The sequence below is a fragment of the Rana temporaria genome, chromosome 4 (assembly GCF_905171775.1).
Source record: "Rana temporaria chromosome 4, aRanTem1.1, whole genome shotgun sequence".
Classification (NCBI taxonomy): Eukaryota; Metazoa; Chordata; class Amphibia; order Anura; family Ranidae; genus Rana; species Rana temporaria.
Window position 1 is genome coordinate 311402364 of NC_053492.1, and position 21862 is coordinate 311424225.

At 46.3% G+C, this 21862-nt stretch overlaps 1 protein-coding gene across 1 annotated transcript in view; it reads left to right on the forward strand.

Moving 5' to 3' along the window:
• Window positions 1-21862, forward strand: part of LOC120937405 (solute carrier family 22 member 3-like) — a 276944-nt gene that overhangs the window by 237364 nt on the left and 17718 nt on the right. The window contains exons 6-8 of the mRNA XM_040350603.1: window positions 3172-3269; window positions 6050-6264; window positions 8664-8772. Of these exons, the coding sequence (XP_040206537.1) occupies window positions 3172-3269; window positions 6050-6264; window positions 8664-8772 (422 nt within the window). The remainder of the gene's footprint in view (window positions 1-3171; window positions 3270-6049; window positions 6265-8663; window positions 8773-21862) is intronic.

Consider the following 21862-nt stretch of genomic DNA (forward strand, 5'->3'; position numbering starts at 1 on the left):
ATAGCCTTCATTTGAATGCGTTGTCTCTCATCTGTGGTGTCTCCATAGGCTGAATATTTCATGTGGTCATGGAGAAACACTGCAGCCTTTCCAGACCCACCAACACCCCCTGCATGTAACACAGGATCCCTGTTGCTAGGGGTAACAGCAGACCAGCACTCCAAAGATGGTTGTCTACCCCTCATGGTGGTTACAGACTGTTGTGTCCTTTCTGGGCCGACCACTTCACATAAGCGGCCATAATACACATCTTTACTTTCCTCATGCTCATTGGTACCCCTTGCAGGCCACACTGTTTTTGCCACTGTTGCCAGAGGTGACAACCGATATGATTTCAGAAAACGTAGGGCTGGTACGCTGATGCACACGCATGCTCTCCTGAGCCATTGCTTGACTGGTGCTTTGTTGTCACAATGATGCCTCTCCCTTTGCTATAGGTGATGACCTCCCTTTGCTGGAGCATTGCTGGCGGCCCATGATGCGACTGAACTCTCCTCTAAGAAGGATTTCCTTTTTAAACTGGCAGTAATCATCGTGGTCACTGTCCATCAAATAGTAAACCAACCGGTACTCTACCAGTAATAAGGTTTGCAGCAATTTTGGCCACCGGTCTCTAGGCCATTTCCTCCTTACAGCAACTTTTTCAAATTTTTCCATGAAGTCTCCAACCTCCTCTGTAGGTAGCATGGGTTGCATATAGTCAGAGGCCACTATCTTAGCCCTTTGTACCGCATCCGACTCTTTAGTCTGGTTCCACTTGAACCACTCATTCACAGGCCCTCCAAGGTGGAGACATCTCAGGCCACGCTGAGCTCACTTCTCCTTTAACTTGTTTTAACATGAACCTCTTGTGTTTTGACTGCCTCATCCTCGCAGTCGCTTGTTACACAGTTCACAGCAATAAAAAGGAAAAAAAAACTCACAGGTGCACCACCTGTATGCAACACAGTCTGTCAACACAGTCTGTCAAAAATAAACTTCTGCGCAATGCAGTTCACCTGGCTGCCACACACAGCTAGCAGTAGTTCCTGCTGCGACTCACCACGGAGCAAGGACCCGGATTCCACCATCTAGATTGCCCGCATTCTCCACCATGTGTAAGGGGTTAGCTCAGTAGCGGGGGTGTGTGACCCTCTGGATGGGTTCACTACACACGGAACTATACAGAAAGGCAGTCGAAGACGGTTGAAAACAAAGATTTTGGTTTATTCTTCCACCTTGCTGGAAACAAGTGCAAGCATCGAAACAGCATAAACAAAATCAAACATAAAATGAACCCTGGCCACTTGGGGCGTCTACCTTCACCACACAGGAACATATCTAGGGAGTCTGGCACAGCCTAGTGCTGGGCAGACACTGCTGGTCCTACAGCAGAAAACAATAGTCTCTTTTTGATTTTTATCACACAGAAAAATCAACAGCACCTCACCTCTTCAGAAGTATTTCTGCTACTGCTCTCCTTCACTGAGAAAGCCTCAGGATGCAGCAATCAGAAGTTTTCCAACGCCTTTAAACCTTTCTGGCTACTTCTGCAGCCGACACCCGATAATAATTGGTGTATTGTCCAAACAAGGCAGAAATGTATCTCCCGTCTGTGACAACACCCACAGATTTACCTGACTTCCTATCACTGTACATAGGACTACAATAATCCGTACGCTCCATAGAGTTGGGCTTTTTGGCAGAGTGGCCAGAAGAAAGCCATCACTTTCAGCAAAAAAACAAAATGGCACGTTTTGAGTTTGCGAAAAGACACGTGTGAGACTCCAAAAATGTATGGAGGGAGGTGCTCTAGTCTGATGAGACTAAAATTGAACTTTTTGGCCATCAAAGAAAGCACTATATCTGGCGCAAACCCAACACATCACATCACCCAAAGAACACCATCCCCACAGTGAAACATGGTGGTGGCAAAATTACACACAGAGTGGTACAGGTTTTGCTCAAGAATATCCCTGTATTTAGCACCATCCATCTTTCCCTCAACCCTGACCAGTTTCCCAATCCCGACTGCTGAAAAACATGTTGGGATGTTTTTCAGAAGTCGGGATTGGGAAACTGGTCAGAGTTGAGGGAAAGATGGATGGTGCTAAATACAGGGATATTCTTGAGCAAAACCTGTACCTGTACCACTCTGTGTGTAATTTGAGGCTAGGACGGAGGTTCACCTTCCAGCAGGACAATGACCCAAAACACACTGCTAAAGCAACAATTGAGTGGTTTAAGGGGAAACATGTAAATGTGTCAAAGCCCAGACCTCAATCAAATAGAAAATCTGTGGTCAGACTTAAAGATTGCTGTTCACAAGCGCAAAAACCATCCAACTTGAAGGAGCTGGAGCAGTTTTGCAAGGAGGAATGGGCAAAAATCCCAGTGGTAAGATGTGGCAAGCTCATAGAGACTTATCCAAAGCAACTTGGAGCTGTGATAGCCGCAAAAGGTGGCTCTACAAAGTATTGACTTTAGGGGGGTGAATAGTTATGCACATTTACTTTTTCTGTTATTTTGTCCTATTTGTTGTTTGCTTCACAATAAAAAAAAAACATCTTCAAAGTTGTGGGCATGTTCTGTAAATTAAATTATGCAAATCCTAAAAACAATCCATGTTAATTCCAGGTTGTGAGGCAGTTAAACACCAAAAATGCCAAGGGGGTGAATACTTTTGCAAGGCACTGTAGTTCCATGTGCCTAGTTGTATTGATTGTATTCATTGCTTGGGGATGTCCCGTGATGTATTAATATGTGTCCTGTACTGTACAATTCAGATCAGAGGAATTTTGACTTGTCTTGGAGTATGGTACAGGATAGCCCCTCAAATTTGTCTTCTTACTTTGCTGTGCTTGTTACAAAACTAAAGACTAACAAAGTGGGGTAGGTTTAAATGGGAGATGCCCTTGGGTGGCATATCCCCAAAAGCTTGCCATTGTTCAGTCACCTGAAGATAATAAACGTTTAACCTATGGTGTATGAATACGTTTCCTGTGTCCTGCCCTGTACTCCGAGGTCATGAATTTAAAGGCAGGTTTGGGAAAACCTCCCTGCTATTGGTGTAAAAAACTAAAGCCATTTAGAGAGTCAGTTCTTTTGAACATTTTTAGATGACTTTCAACTTTTGACAGTAAGGTGCAGCTGTTGTCAATGTAATCTGTAATCTTATGTGTTTCTGTTTAGATAACTGTATCTGATGAAGAAGTTACCAATCCTACATGCATGGATCTGGTCAGAACTCCACAAATGAGAAAATGTACTGTAATTCTTATGTATGCATGGTAAGAATATGATTACAAAATCCAATAAAAAAGTGTTTTTGTTTTGCAATTTAGACGTGGCAGGCCATATCACACCAAGGCTACACACACACTGGTGATTTTGGCTGGTGCGAATTCTAGATACCTGCTGTGGCTCTGAGCATCTAGGTGATTTCTGCTGAATGCACTCTGGTGTAAATGTAGTTCTAAGCTCCTGTTGATGGTAGTAACTTGATAGGGTTGCTAAAAGCACTCGCCTGCTCATCTGCAGCTAGTCAAAAGCAATGGAGCTATACTTTGCTGTGTTTCCCAGCAAGTGAGTGACACCCTAGGAGCAAGTTTTTACTTCTTTATAGATCCTGTCATTGGTGTGTTGTCCCCAAATATAGGCTAACTAATTTGACAAGAGTCCATGTCTAGTCCTAGTTGAATAAGTTGCAGTGTTCGTAACTTTGAAAAGGCATCATTCAGACTACATGCTGTGTTCCGGCTTAAAGGTTAAAGATTTCCACATATTTGCAAATAGCTAATTTGTTCTATGAACATGATTTCCGTCAGTTGTTGCTTATTAACCTCAAAGATGCATTGAGACCCCTGAGATCTGCTCCCTTGACTGTGTATGCAGCATATAGTCTGTACATATTTTTTTACCCACTTTTCCCCAGTACAGGATTCTGAGGATTAAAGTATACCATACATAAGATCAGCTGTGGGTTTCATGATGCATAAATTGACAACATTGCAGCAGTTACTGTTACAGTTACAAACCAAGGTTTGCGGTACCCTAGTCACACATACTGTAGCTAGGTTCACACTTCTGAAATCAGATCCATTCTGTGATGCAATTTATATACTACTTGGAAGTGGTTTGCAAATTCTATTGGGCCGTAATCATGCTGGAATCGCACCAAAGTACCAAAGGTCCCTTTTCCAAAATCCCTTTACATTGATGTGCACAGGCACCATTGAATTACGTTGTCATGCAATTCTGTGTGACTCAAGTCACATCTGAAATTGCACTAGTGTAAACCAGGCATTAAAGAGGTAATAAAGTCACATAAAAATCATAAAATCCAGTCCCCCTGCAACTTACTAGCTTACTTACCCCCTGCATCGCATACTAGTACGTTATGACAGACTTACCTGAAAAACGAAGCGCTGTCACTGCTGGCAGGCAGGGCTATCAACTTTCCCCTGTTCTCATTTCCTAGTTTGCGTGCTTCAGGCAATTATACAGCCAGGCTGAGATGACATCACTCCCACACATGCACATGGGGAGTCACGGATGCGGCACAAAGCTCTAAATTGGCGGCACATTCGCTTGTAGCTGGCCGCATGCACTGGTGATGTCACTGGCTGCAAAACAAGCAAATATCTCCTAAACAGCCAGCGGCTTTCAGGCGGTTTTAACCCTTTCTCAGCCGCTAGCGGAAGTTAAAACTGCACCGCTAGCGGTCGAATATGGTACGACGGTATAGCGGCGCTATACCACCAGCGCACCTCCCGCGCCCAGTGTGAAAGGGATTGCAGACATGATACAGAAGATGGACTGTGTGTTGGAGATTGGGGACATGCTTCAGGAGGCAGTCTTAGACAAGACATATTACAGGCTCTTATAAATTGCTATAACAGGGAAACAGATTAGCAGGGACCTCATAGGCCACACAAAAAATTACAAAGGGTCACAGTTTGGGCACCAGAGCTCTAGAGTACTGGGAGGCCGGCCTTTTGTCCAGTACAACAGTAGTTACTGAAGATTGGCAAGCTATCCTGCTGTAGAATGTTAGGGGGAATATACCTGTGCTAAAGGAGAGTTATAATGGAAACAAATGTAGGCCACCATTTTCATTTCAGGGTAACCAGACGATCTGTTTCAGGAGAAGCTGGTGATATGGATGTAGTAGGAAAGCATTTAATTGTTATGACCTTCCAGCGCTAGTTATGGGTTGGTAGTTTGTCTACAAGCTTTTCACGCTTCCATCTATGAACATTAGAAATTATAGCAGCTTTGGATGTTTGGGCTCTCGTTGGCCTCTGTTTTCAATCTTACATAAACATGGGTGATTTATTGGAGGTTTGCTTGTCCAGTAGACTTGTGTTTAAATTTGGCCTATTTTCCTTTCCTTTTTTTTAATGTTATCAGATTTGCTGAACTAACAAATAGTTTTGTAAGTAACTCAAAGTAGCTCTCAAAAACTTTATAGGAGCTATCCCTGTATAATAGAGACATTGTACATGACTATTAACATCATTTAGGTTCTTTGTACTGTAATGCCCCGTACACACCATCACTTTATGTGATGAAAAAAAACGACATTTTTAAAAACTTCACTTTATTTGACCGTGTGTGGGGGAAAACGTCGTTTTATGTCTTGTAAAAAACTACCAAAAAAATTGAAGCATGCTTCAATTTTATGTGTCGTTTTTCAAAACGTCGTTTTTTTACTTCACAGAAATTGACCGTGTGTAGCAAAAAACGTCGTTTAAAAAGACGTTTTTTCACCCGCGCATGCCCAGAAGCTAGTTATGAAGCAAGCTTCAATGGAAAAACGTGGTGGAACGTAACCTCGCTTTGCTAGAACATTGTGAGAAAAACGATGGTGTGTAGGCAAAATCGTCTTTGAAAATTGAAGTTTCAAAAAGGTCACTTTTTACTTCACAGAAAATGTCGTTTTTTTTCATCACATAAAGTGATGGTGTGTATGCGGCATAAGTTTTGGGGAAAAATGCTAGCTGGTCATCCTATAAATATCTTTACTTTTTCTTGTTTCTAATGGCGATTGTTATTTTATTTTTCTCAGGTTTACAAGTGCAGTCATCTACCAGGGTCTTGTTATGCGCTTAGGAATTGTATCTGGGAATCTATATACAGACTTTTTTATTTCTGCTGTGGTGGAGTTACCGGCTGCTGTTCTTATTTTAGTCTCGATTGATCGCATTGGGAGGAAACTTCCGTTTGCATTGAGTAATGCTGGAGCAGGAATAGCTTGTCTAATAACTGCTGCAATACCGACAGGTATAAACACAAAATCGAGGATGAGTAACTTTAATAAATGACATATATTACTGTGAATATAATAGTGATATCTTTTGTTAATGCATGCCAAGCAACCAATTCAATTCGTCATTGTATATTAATTGTGTTGGTTCATATGATTCAAAATAAAATGACAGTTCATCAAGGGGTGATGTGAAATCTTTATTATAGAATTTATCCAGTGCTTTTATGACCACTTCTGTCACCTCTGTGCTCACAGTACTCTCACTTGAGTGATATGATAGAGCGCATGTGTAATCATATCAAACTTGTTGTCTCCAGTTGTTGTTCAGCAAACGGGTCTTAAAGTATGGCCTCCCACTCACTAGCATACTCATATCCTGTCGGATATGCTTCCGAGAGGAAGGGTAGTTTTACACTATTGAGGGGCATCCTTTTTAATCCAACATGGCATGGGAGCAACTAACATCGTAAGGGTAAACTCTTAAAGGGACCAGTACCCTTGTCCTCCAGGAAGCATCCCAACAGGATACGAGTACACTAGTGAACGTAAGGTCATACTACAAGACCTGTTTGCTGCACAGCAACTAGAGACAACAAGTTGGGTATGATTACCAATGCGCTGTATCACATCACTAAGGTGAAAGCACTGTGAGCACAGAGGTGACAGGAAGTGAATAAAAGCACTTGAAGAACTTTCACTTTATGCTCAATCATATGAACTGACTTGATTGATGATATAACTTGCATGATTGATATATAATGATGAATTGAATAATAGTCCACATTTCATTTGCATATTTGTATTATCACATTGTTTACTGGTATATGTGGTTCGTTTTATGACGGTATCATGTGGTTTATGTAAAGATTGATAGTCTGGCACTTTTAAGAATTGTGGGAATGCAATTGTTTGCGACCATACACATATTATATACTGTATGTATATATAAGCTTATTTTAAATTTCTGTTTACTTTTCTATAAATTTGGGGTACCATTAAATAAGGGTGTATAGCACTGTATTTAAACAGGTAGCACAGAAGTTAATTAGTTACACAATCTTTAGTGGTATAAAAATAAATGACATAAATTAATCCTGAGGCTTAAAATGTATTTAGATTTGGATATTGTGTTCTATTTGGACTGTGAAAACAATGTTAGTATAAAATGGAATTAACTGTGCAGAAATATTTTCAGTAAACTTAAAGGAAACCTATGCTAAGAGAAATGTGTAAGAAGCCATTTCTGACAACAGACTGAAATCACATCAAAAACCCTAATTTGCATACTTGTACTGAACAGTAACTATGAAAGTAGCAAAATTATGACAAAATATGGGGCACCCAGGACATCCTTAGTTGTAGGTGTCAAACACAAGGCCCGCGGGCCGAATCTGGCCCTCCAGGTCATTTCATGTGGCCCTCACACCCCTCGTCTCCACCCCTACCTGGTCTCAGCAGTCAGCAGCAGAAAGGATAGGACTCCTCCACCAGATCCTACACCTCTCTGTCCAGCCCTCCTGGCAGAGCAGCAGCACAAGGCAAGGGGGTGCACTGATGTAAGAGATAGTGGGGGGATGCTCGACTTCTGATGGCGGGGGACTCTTGACATCTGATGTAAGGTGGGTAGGATGCTGATACAACCGGCCCTTTGAGGGCAACCATAATGCTGATGTGGCACCCCTGTCCTAAAAAATCATGCAAAAATTGAAAATAAAGTGAATCCAACTCTCAAAAAATAGATAGAATACAAAGATCATATAATGTGGATAATGTACAATATAGGTATACACCTTGACAGTAGAGTTTCATGTGTACATGATTCATGGATCACCTCCCTCTTCAAGATTCGGACATGCCATACAGATCTTAATTGTCAACTCACTTTGAAGAAATAAATACATTGACATATTTCATACCAGTTGGTATTGCATCACAGCAGTATAATAAAAATTGAACCCTATAGGCAGAATCCATATTACCAAAAAAATAAATTTTAAATCTTATATATGGTGAAGTAACTGGTGGAAGGGAGAATAAAAGAACAGAAAAGGCACCCCTTTGTATTTTTCTTTCTCTCCCCCCCTCTCTCTCTCTTGCATCAATTTAGAGTGTGAGAATATGTGTTTGACATGTGTTAACACATGTCAAATATGTGTGCACTATATCCTATATAAAAAAAAAAAATTTATTATATGTTATGAAAACATCCCTCCTAATCCAGGCAAGCTGGCTTTAAGGCTTCACAGTCTATACAAATATAGGAACATATTGCCAGCAGTGTAGCCAGACTGTTAAAGCCAGATGATAATGAAGTTTTATTTTTTATTTTTTTTCAAATAAACCTTTATTATTTGTAAGTTTATTTTTGTATGAAAAGTACCTTTTAAAACACTAAATGTTTAATGGTTTGCAGATGTAATGTGGCTTAAAATAACGTTGGCCACACTAGGACGACTGGGAATCACAATGGCTTTTGAAATAGTATACTTCATTAATACAGAACTCTATCCAACACCACTGAGGTAATTACAATAACTTATTATTTTCTTTTATGTTACACTATTATTTTATATATATATATATATATATATATATATATATATATATATATATATATATATATATTATATATTTTTATATTTTCAGTGTGTCTACTATAAAAACAGGAAAATCAAACTATTAAATAACTTTCTCAAATGAAAATGTAAGTCCTTGAACATGGCAAAATTCCTATTTTTTAACAAGACGATATAAACATTTGTAGGTAGATTCACAAAGAGTTAGGCCGGCTTATCAGTAGATAAGCCGACCTAACTCTGAATCTACGCCGGCGTTTGTTAAAGAGTATGCTCAAACAGAGATACGCTTGAGCCGTTCTATCTTAGCTTGCAATTTTTCGGATGGCCGCTAGGTGGCGCTTCCATTGCGGCCGGCGTAGATTATGTAAATGAGCTTTTACGCCGATTCCCGAACGTACGCGAGCCCGCCGCAGTCGAATTACGTTGTTTCCGCAAGGCCTTAGGCGGCCTAAAGTTATTCCACCTATGAGGTGGAATAACAATGTTAAAGTATGGCCGCCGTTCCCGCCGCGAGGTTCGAAATTTTTACGTTGTTTGCGTAAGTCGTCCACGAATCGGGAGTTACGTCGTTTACGTCCGCGTCAAAATCAATAGGCCCGTGCGGCGTACTTAGCCGCAATGCGCCCTGGGAAATGTAGGCGCCCAGCGCATGCGCAGTAGGAATAAAACGTCAAAAAACGTGAGGTCAAGCCTCATTAGCATTAAACACGCCCCCCCCCCCAACCCATTTGAATTAGGCGCCCTTACGCCCGCAGTGTTTACACTACGCCGCCCTAAGTAAGGAGGTAAGTGCTTTCTGAATCATGTACTTTCCTCCCACCCCCTCCAACTACCTCCTCACAACACTCACAACTGCTGCCAGATTTCCTGTGTGAGAAGAGATTAGCGGTGTACAGAGCTAGATCGATTGAGAGAGGTGGGGGAGGACATCAAGCTGTAAAACGTTTTTAACTTAATGTAGCGAATGCATTACGATAAATGTTTTGGCTTTAGAACCACTTTAACTGAGTAAGAGCCGGTTCACACTTAGGCGGCACGACTTCGGGGGCGACTCCGCAAGACGTCCTGAAGACGACTTCAGAGGCGACCTGCAAAATGACCTCTGTATAGAAGTCAATGCAGGTCGCCCCGAGCCGCCCCCGAAGTTGTACAAGAACCTTTTTTTAAGTCGGAGCGACTTGCGTCGCTCCTATAAGAACGGTTCTATTGCATAGAATGGGACGCGAGTTTGGGCGGCTGAGCCGCCTGACGAGTCGCCCCAGTGTGAACCGGCTCTTAGTGAAGGTTTAAACTGGTGAATTATGGTAGTACATTCTAGGGTTGATTTACTAAGTAAGAAAAACGGAAAATTGTATACTCACCTTTCCGTAATTTTCCTTTCCTGACGCATCTTCCTGGCAGCACACACTGGGTTGTGACTCCGCCCCCACAACCTGACAGGATTGGTTAGCTATAAATTTGAAGGGGAGACACCCGGCATCACTCTCTGTACATATCATCATTGAACAACAGGGTGGGCAGCTGTGTGCTGCCATGAAGATGCATCAGGAAAGGAAAATTACGGAAAGGTGAGTATACAATTTTCCGTTTTCCTGACGCATTCATGGCAGCACACACTGGGAAATAACTCGCCAGTCGGGAGGGTTCAATGCAAATAGTATTTATTCCCTATAGTGCAGAATAATTGGCCCTGATGATAGATCTGCCAAATTCGGCTAAGAGAGGTATGTCTGGAAGACCAGGTTGCTGCTCTGCAGAAGAAACACCACAATATGCTGCCCAAGAGGTTGCCACTGCCCTGGTTGAGTGCGCCCTGATGCCTTCCGGGATCTCCAGTTGTTGAGTGGAATACGCTTTTTCAATAGCCTTGACTAGCCAAGAGGAGGGCATCTGTTGACCGAAGGTGGGTAGTAGCCGATAGATAGTTGGAAATCGTAGACTTAATGTCCTAGGCATGAGGTTCGCCATTCTCGTTAGAAAGGCATGGCAAGACGATATCCTGGCTGTAGTGGAAGGCCGAAGTAACTTTTGGAAGGAAACGATCTGAAGGCCTCAGTACCACCCTGTCGGGCAGGAAAACGAAGTATGGTTCTTTAGACATGAGAGCTTGTAACTCCGACACTCTCCTTGCCGAGGCAATGGCAATGAGGAAGGACAACTTTAAGGTCAGGTCCCATAGGGAAATTGAGTTAAGTGGGAAGAAAGGTGAATTGGAAAGCGCCTCGAGAACCACCGAAAGATCCCAAGCCAGAAAGGATGGTTTCCTGGGCGGTCTGATTTTTATGCATGCCTTCATGAACTGTATAATCAAAGGATGCAAGGCCCATCTGGTGCCAGTCTTGGCAGACAGAGCGGAGATCTATACCTTTAGGGTGCTTGAATTTAGGCCTTTGTCAACTCCCGTTTGCAGGAACTCCAGGATCTGGTAAGGATCAGGCGAGATGGGATCCCAACCTTTAAGTTGCGCCAACTGGGCGAATCTTTCCCAAACTCTGGTGTAGATGGTGTTTGTGGTGATCTTCCTGGCTTGCATTAAAGTTGCTATAACCGCCTGGGAACATCCATGTTCTCTTAGTCTAACCCTCTCAACCTCCAGGCTGTCAGATGGAGCCTGTCTGGGGCCGGATGGAGGAATCGACCTTGGTGTAGGAGATCTGCTGATACCGGTAGGTGGATTGGAGGTCGGGTATTGAGCTGTAGGAGCGTCGTGAACCACGGTCTCCTTGGCCAGAATGGTATCACTGCGATTACTGTGGCCGATGACCTTCGGAGTCGGGATAGGAACCTCGCTATCAGGTGAGTTGGGGGAAATATGTACCCCAGATTGAAGTCCCATGGGTGAAGAAGGCAATCTGTCCCCTCCGCTGTCAGAAAGGGTACTCTGTAAAGAAACCTTGAGCATTTGGCATTCGCTGGTGTTGCTGCCAGGTCGATCTCCGGAACCCCACATGCCTCCGTCAGAATGGAGAACTCCCGGAGGTTCAGAGACCACTTGTTGTTTGACAGAAGTTCCCTGCTCAGGAAGTCGGCTAGCGTATTCTGTGCCGCCGGAACGTAAACTGCTCTCAGGTCCAGTAGGTGTACCTGGGACCATTCCATTATGGAGTGAACCTCCTCTAATAGTGTGTGGCTTCGGGTACCGCCCTGTCTCTGGATGTAGGCCACCGCCACCTTGTTGTCTATCCGGATTAGGACGCTCTTCCACTGTAGCAGAGGTGCGAAGGCTAAGAGGGCCTGGAACGCAGGTCGGAGCTCCAGTATATTTGAGACTGTGCCCTGAGCAGGGAAGTGCCACTGTCCCTGGGCTGCCTGATCCAGGTAGTGAGCCCCCCAACCCTTCTCGCTGGCATCTGATGTCACTATCAGTCCACCACTAAAGAGCGTGCTTTACTTGGCTGGGAATACTGATGGGTTGGTGCATTGAGGCTCCGTCCCATTGTTTAAGAAAGGCATTCTGTAAGGTTCTCATGTGCCATTGGTGCCGCTAAAGGTTCCACCTTTTCTAAGGGCATCTGCACCCTGTTCTGTTTCGTATCCAATTCTTCCCCCAGAAATATCATAACCTGTGAGGGTTGAAGGCAGCTCTTCCGCCAGTTGATTAACCAGCCGAAGTTCTGGAGGGTCGAGATTAGGATCTCCCGCTGGAGGAGCAGAGTCTCCCGATTCGCTGCTAAGAGCAGGATGTCGTCCAGGTAGTGATGTACCCGCAGCCCTTTCTCCCTGAGGAGTGCTATGAGAGGGAGGAGGACCTTTGTGAACGTCCTGGGTGCCAAAGAGATGCCGAATGGTAGGCATCGGAACTGGAAGTGATGTTGGCCGATGGAAAAGCGTAGAAATTTCTGGAATGCGGGATGAATTGACACATGAAGATAGGCGTCTGATAAATCTATTGACAGCATCCAATCTCCTAGATTCACTGCCAGAAGAATGGACTGGAGACTATCCATCTTGAAAGCCTCTATCTGAATTCTTCTGTTGAGCCGTTTGAGGTCCAGCACGGACCGTAGATCCCCTGACTTCTTTCGCACCAAAAATAGAGGGGAATAAAATCCCCTGCCCTTTTGGTGCGAAGGGACTTCCATGACTGCTCCCTTCTGAATTAACTCTGAGACATATTGAGTGAGTAGCTTCCTCTTGTCTAGGGAAGATGGTATTTTGGTGGGTTGGAAGATAGTGTGAGGCAATGCCCCCATAAAGTTCCATTTGTGGCCATGTTTGATTGTGGAGAGAGTCCATGGGTCCTTTATGTGTTCTGACCATACTTGTGCGAAACTCCTGAGCCTGGCGCCCACCTGAGCTCGGTGGGCAGGCAAGACTTTAAAAGGACTTTTGTTGGTCCCCCGCGGTAATGGCTTTGGTCTTCTGAACCCTCGCAAAGAAAGGGCGAGTAGGTCTCCAATCTCTCCTATACTCCTTGCCGGGGCGATAGGTTCTGGCTTCCCTGTATCTATCAGGCAGATGAGGCTTGGGCCTCCTGTCGGAGGGAATAAGCCCCGACTTTCCCCCAGTGACCTTGGAGATCGCCTAGTACAATTTCGCGCCGAACAGGTTCGTGCCATCATACGGTATCTTGCACCAGTTTGATTTCGAAGCCGTGTCAGCGACCCAGGGCTTCAGCGGTAAGGCTCTGCGGGCCATCACTGAGGCTAACATGGATCTAGCCGAGAAACGAATGACATCTACTGAAGCCCCTGCCACAAAGTCGCCTGCTAGCCTGATCTCTTGGAAAGAGGATATTACGTCCCCCTGGTCAGTACCTTCTAGGAGGGCTTTCTCAGCGTTGGCTGCCCGTGTGGAAATGGCCCTGGCGACAGCCGCTGTGGCAATAGCTGGTCTACATGCTCCCCCTGCCGTAGAGTATGCTTTCTTCAACTCCAAGTCGATCTTACGGTCGAGAACATCTCGGAACGAGACTGCGTCTTCTATTGGCAAAGTGACGTGCCTGGCGAGCCGCATTAGGGACGATTTAACAATGGGAGCGTTAATGAGGGAAGAGACTTTAGACTCCTTCAGAGGGTACAACTTAGCGAGCTTATTGGACAGACCAGGTCGCTTATCCGTTTTTTCCCACTCCTCCTTAATGAGTTCTTCCAACTCTTCAATGAAGGGAAACAGTTCGGGATCCCTCCTTAACTCGGGGAAGTACTTCCCAACCTTCAGTGGTTCCGCTACAGGTTCTTCCCAACCTATAGCTTCCTTAACAGAGCGGGCAAAAAGCTTGACCAAGCCAAAGTCAAATCCCGACACCAGCTCACGTTCTTCATGATCGGAATGGGTCTCTGCTAACTGGGCATATGAACCGGAAGCAGATGAAGTGCCCGGGGTGGGATTATCACAGGCCAGAGGAGCCGCGGTCCCGATTGATTCCCGCACTGACTCCCTTATGAGATCTGTAGCCACTCTAGCGTCCGCCTCCTTTTCTCTGGTCGCTTCATTAAAGCAGGTGCGACAAGCTAGCTTTCCTGGCAACGCAGTAGCACCGCACACCCAGCAAGCGTTTGCTGCAGGACGGGTATGGTAATGTTCGCGGTGCAATGAGGGTGACCGTCTGCGGTGAGACCGGCTATGACGGGAGCGGCTGTGGCGTGATCGGCTATGCCTTGATCGATCGTAGCGGGAGGATGATCTTGACCGACTTCTGCGAGACCTCTTGCTTGATGCATGTCTGGATCTCTCCCTGCGCCGCGGGCTTGCGTCTTTTGGCCTGATGGGACTGCAAAAAAGGCAGTGTTTAGTGGCCAGCTCTCTTTTTGTCTCTTCACTACTTACCTAATCATATGACGGCCTCCATACCTTGTTTGCTGGTAGTGGTCTGCGAGGGCAGTGGGCTCCATGAGATGCACAGAGACAGCAGCAGATGTGGGAGCTGAAAGGAAGCAGAAAGGTAGTTAAAGTAAAGCGGGGTGTAAAATTAGGGAAGCCTAGAAGGGCAAAGGCACATGGGTACCTAGGACAAAAATCCCTGTGGAATTCGGGCAAAGCAGCAGCCTTAGAAAGAAAAGGAAAAATGTTGTCTTTTTTAAATTCGGCGCCGCCGTCGCAGCGCTGATGACGTATGCGCGCATGCGCAGTAGCGTCCCGACGCCATTTTGGATGAGGGCGAGGGAGCGGAGACTGCAATGAACCACATTGCCCAGCAAGCCCGCTGGGTCTAAGGTAAACAAACATGGGAGGAAAATATGAAAGGAGGGACAGTGAGGTAGGGGCATCCAGCCTAAACAAAACGAGGGGAGGAAGGATACTGGGAAAAAAGAGAAGGAGCCACACTGCCTAAGTTAAGCATATTTAAAGCTTGTATAGATGCCAGGTATTCTGCCGGGACCAACCCCTGAGACCACCAGAACGGGGTTCCCCCCATAAAGCTCTATTAGAGACTGTACAGGGGGGACTTCCAAACAGGAAAGGCTGAACCTGCTGGGGCGATAGCGGTAGGAGGCAAGCTTCAAATTTATAGCTAACCAATCCTGTCAGGTTGTGGGGGTGGAGTCACAACCCAGTGTGTGCTGCCATGAATGCGTCAGGAAATGTTTTTCCAGCAAAGCTGTTTTCACTAGAAAATTCAGTCCTATGCCGAAGAATTAAACCAGAACAGTATTTTTTTTTTAAATGAACAACTTTATTAAAGTTTATTTATATTTCAAACTTTTCTAGTTTTGGATATAATCGAGGCAAAGTGTGTGTGGCTGTGTTTTTTTTTTTTTGGGAGATTTCCCTTCACCTCCTGTCCCATAGCAAAACAACTCCTTGTTCCCCTGGGATTCCCTTGTTCCCAGGGTCACTGGAACTATTGTCTCATTGGAGGATTTCCCCTCTATTCTTGGTCTAGTGACAACCCAAAAGTTGGGAGTTTCTTTCACTTTCAGTGATGATGGTAAACAATACAAATAGAGGCTGAATCTCGGGGCACAGACAGCAATAAAATCCTGACAAGTGTTCCAATTCCTCTCTACTCTATTAAAAATTAAAAAAAGTTTTGCCTTAAAGCGGATGTGCCAGTATAAAAAAATATTTAAAGCCAGCAGCTACAAATACTGCAGCTGCTGACTTTTAATATTAGGACACTTACCTGTCCTGGAGTCCAGCGCCGACCACAGCAGAGGACGAGCGATCGCTCGTCTCTCTGCTGCTCCCCCCGCCATCCTCAGTGAGGGAACCAGGAAGTGAAGCGCTCCGGCTTGACTACCCAGTTCCCTATGGCACATGCGCGAGTCACGCTGCGCCCACCGATTGGCTCACACGCTGTGTGCTGGGAGCCGAGTGTTCCCAGCACACAACGGGCGACAGACGGGAAGTCAGAAAAACCCGTCTTTTGCCCGTAGCGTGTGGCCGGAAGTGGGTGCAAATACCTGTCTTTAGACAGGTATCTGCACCCCCCTCCCCCCTGAAAGGTGTCAAATGTGACACCGGAGGGGGGGCGGGTGCCGATCAGCGTGAGTTCCACTTTAGGGTGGAGCTCCGCTTTAAAGAGCTCTAGTCTTTCCTTCACCCCCCCATTTTTTTTACAAATACTGTAGCTGCTGATTTTTAATATAAAGACACTTACCTGTCCAGGGATCCAGCAATGTCGGCACCCGAGCCGATTCTTCAATTGTCTTCGAGTGCAGGCGCCGGCATCTTCTCTAAGGGAAAAAGCCTTCCAGCGAGTTGTGCTGCACTTTGTGAATGGTCCAGTAGTCTTCTGGGACCTTTGAGTGTCCCAGAAGGGGGGGGAGACATCTTTGTAGATCACCACAGTGATTTACCCAGAAGTGTGAGCGGGTACCTGTAAACACCTGGCACCCATTCTCCCCCCAGAAAATGTGGCAGTGGAGGGTACAAACAAGAGTTTCACCTTTTGGGTGCAGCTGCCCTTTTGGTTATGCTTTAAAATCTGTCAGTTTTTTTTTTTTTTTGCTTTGATAGGCTAGCTGTCTCTGAGACAAAAAGAACACACACACACACACACACACACTCTTGAGACTACTCTTACTTCTGTTGCATCTCTGGGACAGAATTGAAGTTACATCTTCACAGCCTGGTTTGGTTTAAATATCTCCTACCCACTCCATGCAAAGGCTGTATACATTTTTTGTCTTACATTTATTAAGTGAACAATACTTTATCCCTTAGCGTGTTAACCCCAGTATTTGCTGGCTGTTGTAAACAGTGCTTCCATGTTTATTATGTATTAATACTGAAGGGAAATCCTAACAGTTAAATATGTTAAGATGCATTTGTTTGCATTGTGTTCTTCTGGAAAGAATTTGTAAGGCTATCAGATTCCCCATTTTTTCCTTAATGCAAGCCTCTTAAGAACTGTCTATAGGACTTGTTGTTATCAAGGTCTGAGGCAACAAATGGCTCTTCTAATTAATGCAGTCAGCAGTAAAGATCCATGGCAATATGGCTACTCAAATCAGTTATTGAGCTATGCTTAAAAAGAAAAGTAACTTCAGCCATATCTTTAATTATTCAACTAGAAATGCAATTTTCTCATATCATCCATGGACGAACACAACTCCTTAAATCTTGACAAGTGGGTTATGTTCCCTGTTTACAGGAGAGGACTAGGCAGAAACATGTTAGATAATTAAATACATGTTACATTAACAGAGTTGAACAGCCCTGCCCAGGGGGCGGTCCCTCCAGACATAACCCTCCTCACTGCAGCATGCAGCCTCAGTTTTGTTCTGCCTAGCAAGGAGAACAACGTATGGCTCCCTTTGGGCCCAGCGCCCTGAAGAGAAATTAAATTTTATTTTACTTTTTCTTGAAGAATCTTCTTTCAACTGTCGGCTGAGAGACATGCTGGATAATATAGATCCTTGTAGTCTACTCAGTCCGACCAGCAAGCATGGGCACACCTTTACAAAGAGGCTGGGTCTGCCACGCCATACCCCATGACTCCTGGGGTGGCCGGTGAGCTTTGCTCTAAGGTCCACATATGACTGGGCTGTAGTGTTGTCTCACTCACAGTGGACCGGGCCGACAGCTACCTCCATTGCAGTTGTAGCTCTGTCAGGAATGCGTCAGTGAGTCCTCGCTCGGACAGGTAAGTACAGTCCCTCCCGCTTCAGTGGGTTGGTACGGCTGGGGTTCGGGGGTCTTCTTCTCCTCCCTTTCCTGCTCCTTTTCCCTTTGCTGCATTTCTAACATTGCTGCTGTCAGGGGGGGGGGGGGGGGACTTTTATCTGGCCTGTGTTTTTTTCTTTTTTGAATGGGGCTTTCCTGTGAGGGTTTTTTCACTGTTAAAAAGCCCTAGGAGGCTTTTCCTGTTTAAACACAGTATTTTGCCGCTATTTGGCCGGCGCTGGCGCCATTTTTTGGGAGATTTTTCAATTACATTGAAAACTCCCATTAACAGCCATTTTATCGTAGCCGCGCTATGGCGCAGCTTACATTGCGGTCAGCCATTTTCCTGTGCCCGCGTTCTGAACGCTCAGCGGCCATCTTGGAGTAGTCCTGACCCCTAGTGCTGTATCCTACGGCGCACACAGGTCCCTGCAGATGCAGTACAGTGACCTGACGGTTCTTTTTGGATCACACAAATCAGACCGCTCTGTGTAGGTTTTTTCCTTCTGTGCCCTTTTTTTGATAATGTCTAAGATGCGGAATGAGAAAAGCCGCTGAGGGCTTATGTAGTCCCTCACCGCTGGGCGGTTCAGTGCCCCTTTTGAGGAGAGCCTTTTCAAAAAGTGGGCTTCTTCTCCGGTGGTGGACCCTCCGGTTGTCATGTATAAGTGACCACTCTCCCTATTGCGGGAACCCCCGCTTGTATGGATCTGACTGATATAAGACCCGAAGTACTGACCCGTTCCATGTTTACCATGCTGGGGTCTGACTTGCGGCCTATTGTGGCCACTACTCTGGGGTCTCAGTCACTCACGGAGTGAGCATTTTGCACCAGACAGTGGAGGAGCACTGAAGCTAGCGGACCAGTTGGTCCAGGGCCTCATATAGGTCTGTGATGCTTCATTGAATGCTGTGCCCTTGTTACCCAGGGCTTCTGCTTCAGAATGGTTTTATGCACACAGTGGTGTAGTGGTTAACTCTACTACTTGGCAGCAAGAGAGTCATTGGTTCGAATCCGGACACTGACGCCAATCTGCCTGGAGCTTGCTTTGTCGCTCCCTGTGTCTGCATGGGTTTCCTCCGGGTACTCCAGTTTCCTCCAAAGGCATGTGTGCATACACCTACATAATTAACATACACACTATGTGTGTGTATTATTTATGGGCAACCCAGCTGGGGGACTAATCCGTCCCTGGGTGCGTAAGCCGATCATGCCGGCACCAAAATCCTGCCAATGTATGTAGCCTTCCCTCCCTGTCTCTAGGTGGGGGGGCGGCTTGCAGGTTCACAATTCGGTGAAACCTCCCTGCTCTCCGACCAGTGGGTCTGCGAGGTGGTCTCTTCGTAGTACTAGATAGGGTTTCCTCCTATCCACAGAACAAAGTTCTTTCCTTGTGTCTTCCTCTTCCAGCCCGTCAGTCTGCCTTGAGCAATGGGGGACTTGCTAAGCTGCGGGGTAATTTTACCTTTCCTGCAGGATGAGAGGTTTGGGGTTTTCTATGGGCCTCAGGCCCTGAATACCTTTGTGAACGCATGGAATCCATTCGTTCGGTGGTATCTGCGCTCCATCTGGGGGATGTCCTGGCGTCCTCGGACATCAGGGACGCATACATGCATGTCCCCTTTTGCGCATGTCAGTGTTTTTTTTCTGTGCTTTGTGATGAGAGAGGGTCTCTGTTAGCCTGTGGCCCTCCCTTTTGATCTGGCATCAGCACCATGGGTTTTCAACCAGGAGTTCGCACTTATCCTAACTACTTGGACGACTTTTTTCTGAGAGCAGCTTCTGTCTTAGACCTAGTGGATGTGTTATTCCCATTCAGACCCTCCGAAGACTCGGATGGGTGTTAAACGTTTAGGCCAGAAGGTGTAGCTCAGTGGCAGCAAGCCCGCCTTCCATGTGTGCGACCCAGGGTTCAAATCCTGGGCATGCTAGGTTCCGACTCAGCGTTGGAGTATCTAGGGCTGATCCGGACTCCTCGGTGGCGAAGGTCCTTCTTCCCCTGGAGAAATTGCAGACTCTTCAATCTGCAGTGAAGGTATTGGCATCACACAATCGGTCTTCTCTCCGGGCACCTGCTGGTCCGGGTCCTGTGGGTAGCCTCCTTCGAGGTGGTACTGTATGCCCAGTTCCACACTCAGGTTTTCCAGGGGAAATACTGTCCAGGTGGTAAAAATCTCTTGCCTCTGAAATCATCAGATTCCGGTGCGCCACCTAGTCAGAGTATCTCTGAGTTAGTGACAAAGATCCCTGACTCTTCGGTCCGGGAAGTTGTTTCTTCCTTCCAGTGGTCGGTGTTTACGACAGATGCCAGCCTCACAGGCCTGGGGGGTCCAGTCAGCCCTAAGTCGCTGGACTTGCATAGACCTACGGCCATACCTCCCTAAATGTGCCCGCTCTCGTCTGGTCTCGGTAGCTACACAGGGTCGGGCCTGGGTGGGAGACCGCCTTGGAATACCAGGTGCTGTCTACCGTTCATTGTCCTACTATTTTAGGCGATCCTGCTATGCTTATCCTCGTGGTCAAGGAGGTTGCAAGGTCGTCCGATCTGGTTTCAGCCGGACAACGCCACGGCCGTGGCTTCGGTCTACCATCAGGTCTACCAGCAGGCGGACTACTGGAGTCGCCAGATGCTGGACCAGGGCGACTGGTCTTTGTGCTTGGGGTGTTTCAACTTCCTTTGCAGGAGGTGAGCCTCACAGGGCATGGATCTCCTGGCCGCTCTTCTCCACCGCAAGGGTGTCGAAGTTAGTGGCCAGGTCTAGTGATCTGGTACAGACGCATCAGTTGCGCTGGTGGCCCTGTTGGTTCTGTATCGGCGACTTTTTGCCGTTCCTCCATTGTAGTTGCTTCCTCGGCTGCTCCACAGAGTGGAGGCTGAGGAGATCCCGACGATTCTAATCGCTCCAGATTTGCCTCGGCGTCCTTGGTACGCCGATATCGGGCGCCTGGTAGCGGAGGTACCCTGGCGGTTGCCAGGGCGGAAGGTCCCTCTGTCTTGAGGTCCCATACTTCCTCCTGTTGTACAGTCACTGACTTGCTCAACATGGCTATTGGAAGCCAGACTTTAAGTGACCAGGGTCTGTCCGAGTCATCTCAACAATGCTGAGGGCACGGTAGTCTTCTTCCGGATGATCTACCGTCGCACCTGGTAGACCTACATCTCTTGGTGCGAAGGGATGGAGTGACGTCCACAGGCGTACTCGGTGTCCTGCTGTTTTTACAGCTTGGAGTGGATCTAAAAATTGCTTAAAGCACCATTTGGGGGCAGATTTCAGCCTTGGCTGTGTTCTTTCAGTGGCCTTTTTGCAGCCCGGTCCCTTTTTTTGTGCAGGGGGTTTGTCATATACTTTCCCCTCTTGGCCCATCTCTTCCCCCATGAGTTTTGACTCTGGTGCTCTAGGTTCTTCAGGAACCTTTCTTTTTGAAACATCAGAGAGATTTTCTCTTGACATTATCTCAGAAGGTGGCCCCTTTAGTGGCCTTTACCTCTGTTAGAGGGGTTTCTGAGTTGGCGGTCTTGTCTTGCAAGCCACCATGCTTGATCCTTCATAAGGATTAGGTGGTGGTGCGCCCACGACCTTCCCTTCTTCCGAAGGTGGTTTCGGCCTTTCGCCGGAATAAGGACATTGTTCTTCCATCCTTCTGTCCTCGGCCGGCGCATCCTATGGAGGTTGCTTTTCATACTTTAGGCGTGATACGCGCTTTGCGGGTGTTCCAGCCTGCTACGGCTCCGTTTCGGAGATCTGACTCTCTTCTGTGTCTGTGTCTGGTCCACAAAAGGGCCTGGCAGTCTCGTCGTCCACCATTTCTCGGTGGATCAGGCAGGCTGCCATACAGGCCTATGCTCTTAAGGGGCGGGCCCCCCTTTCCGGTCATGGCACTTTCGACCAGGGCAATTGGTGCTTCCTGAGTTTTTTTCCGACATCATGCGTCGGTCTCATAGGTGCGCGAGGCGGCGACTTGCTCGTCCGATTATGTTTT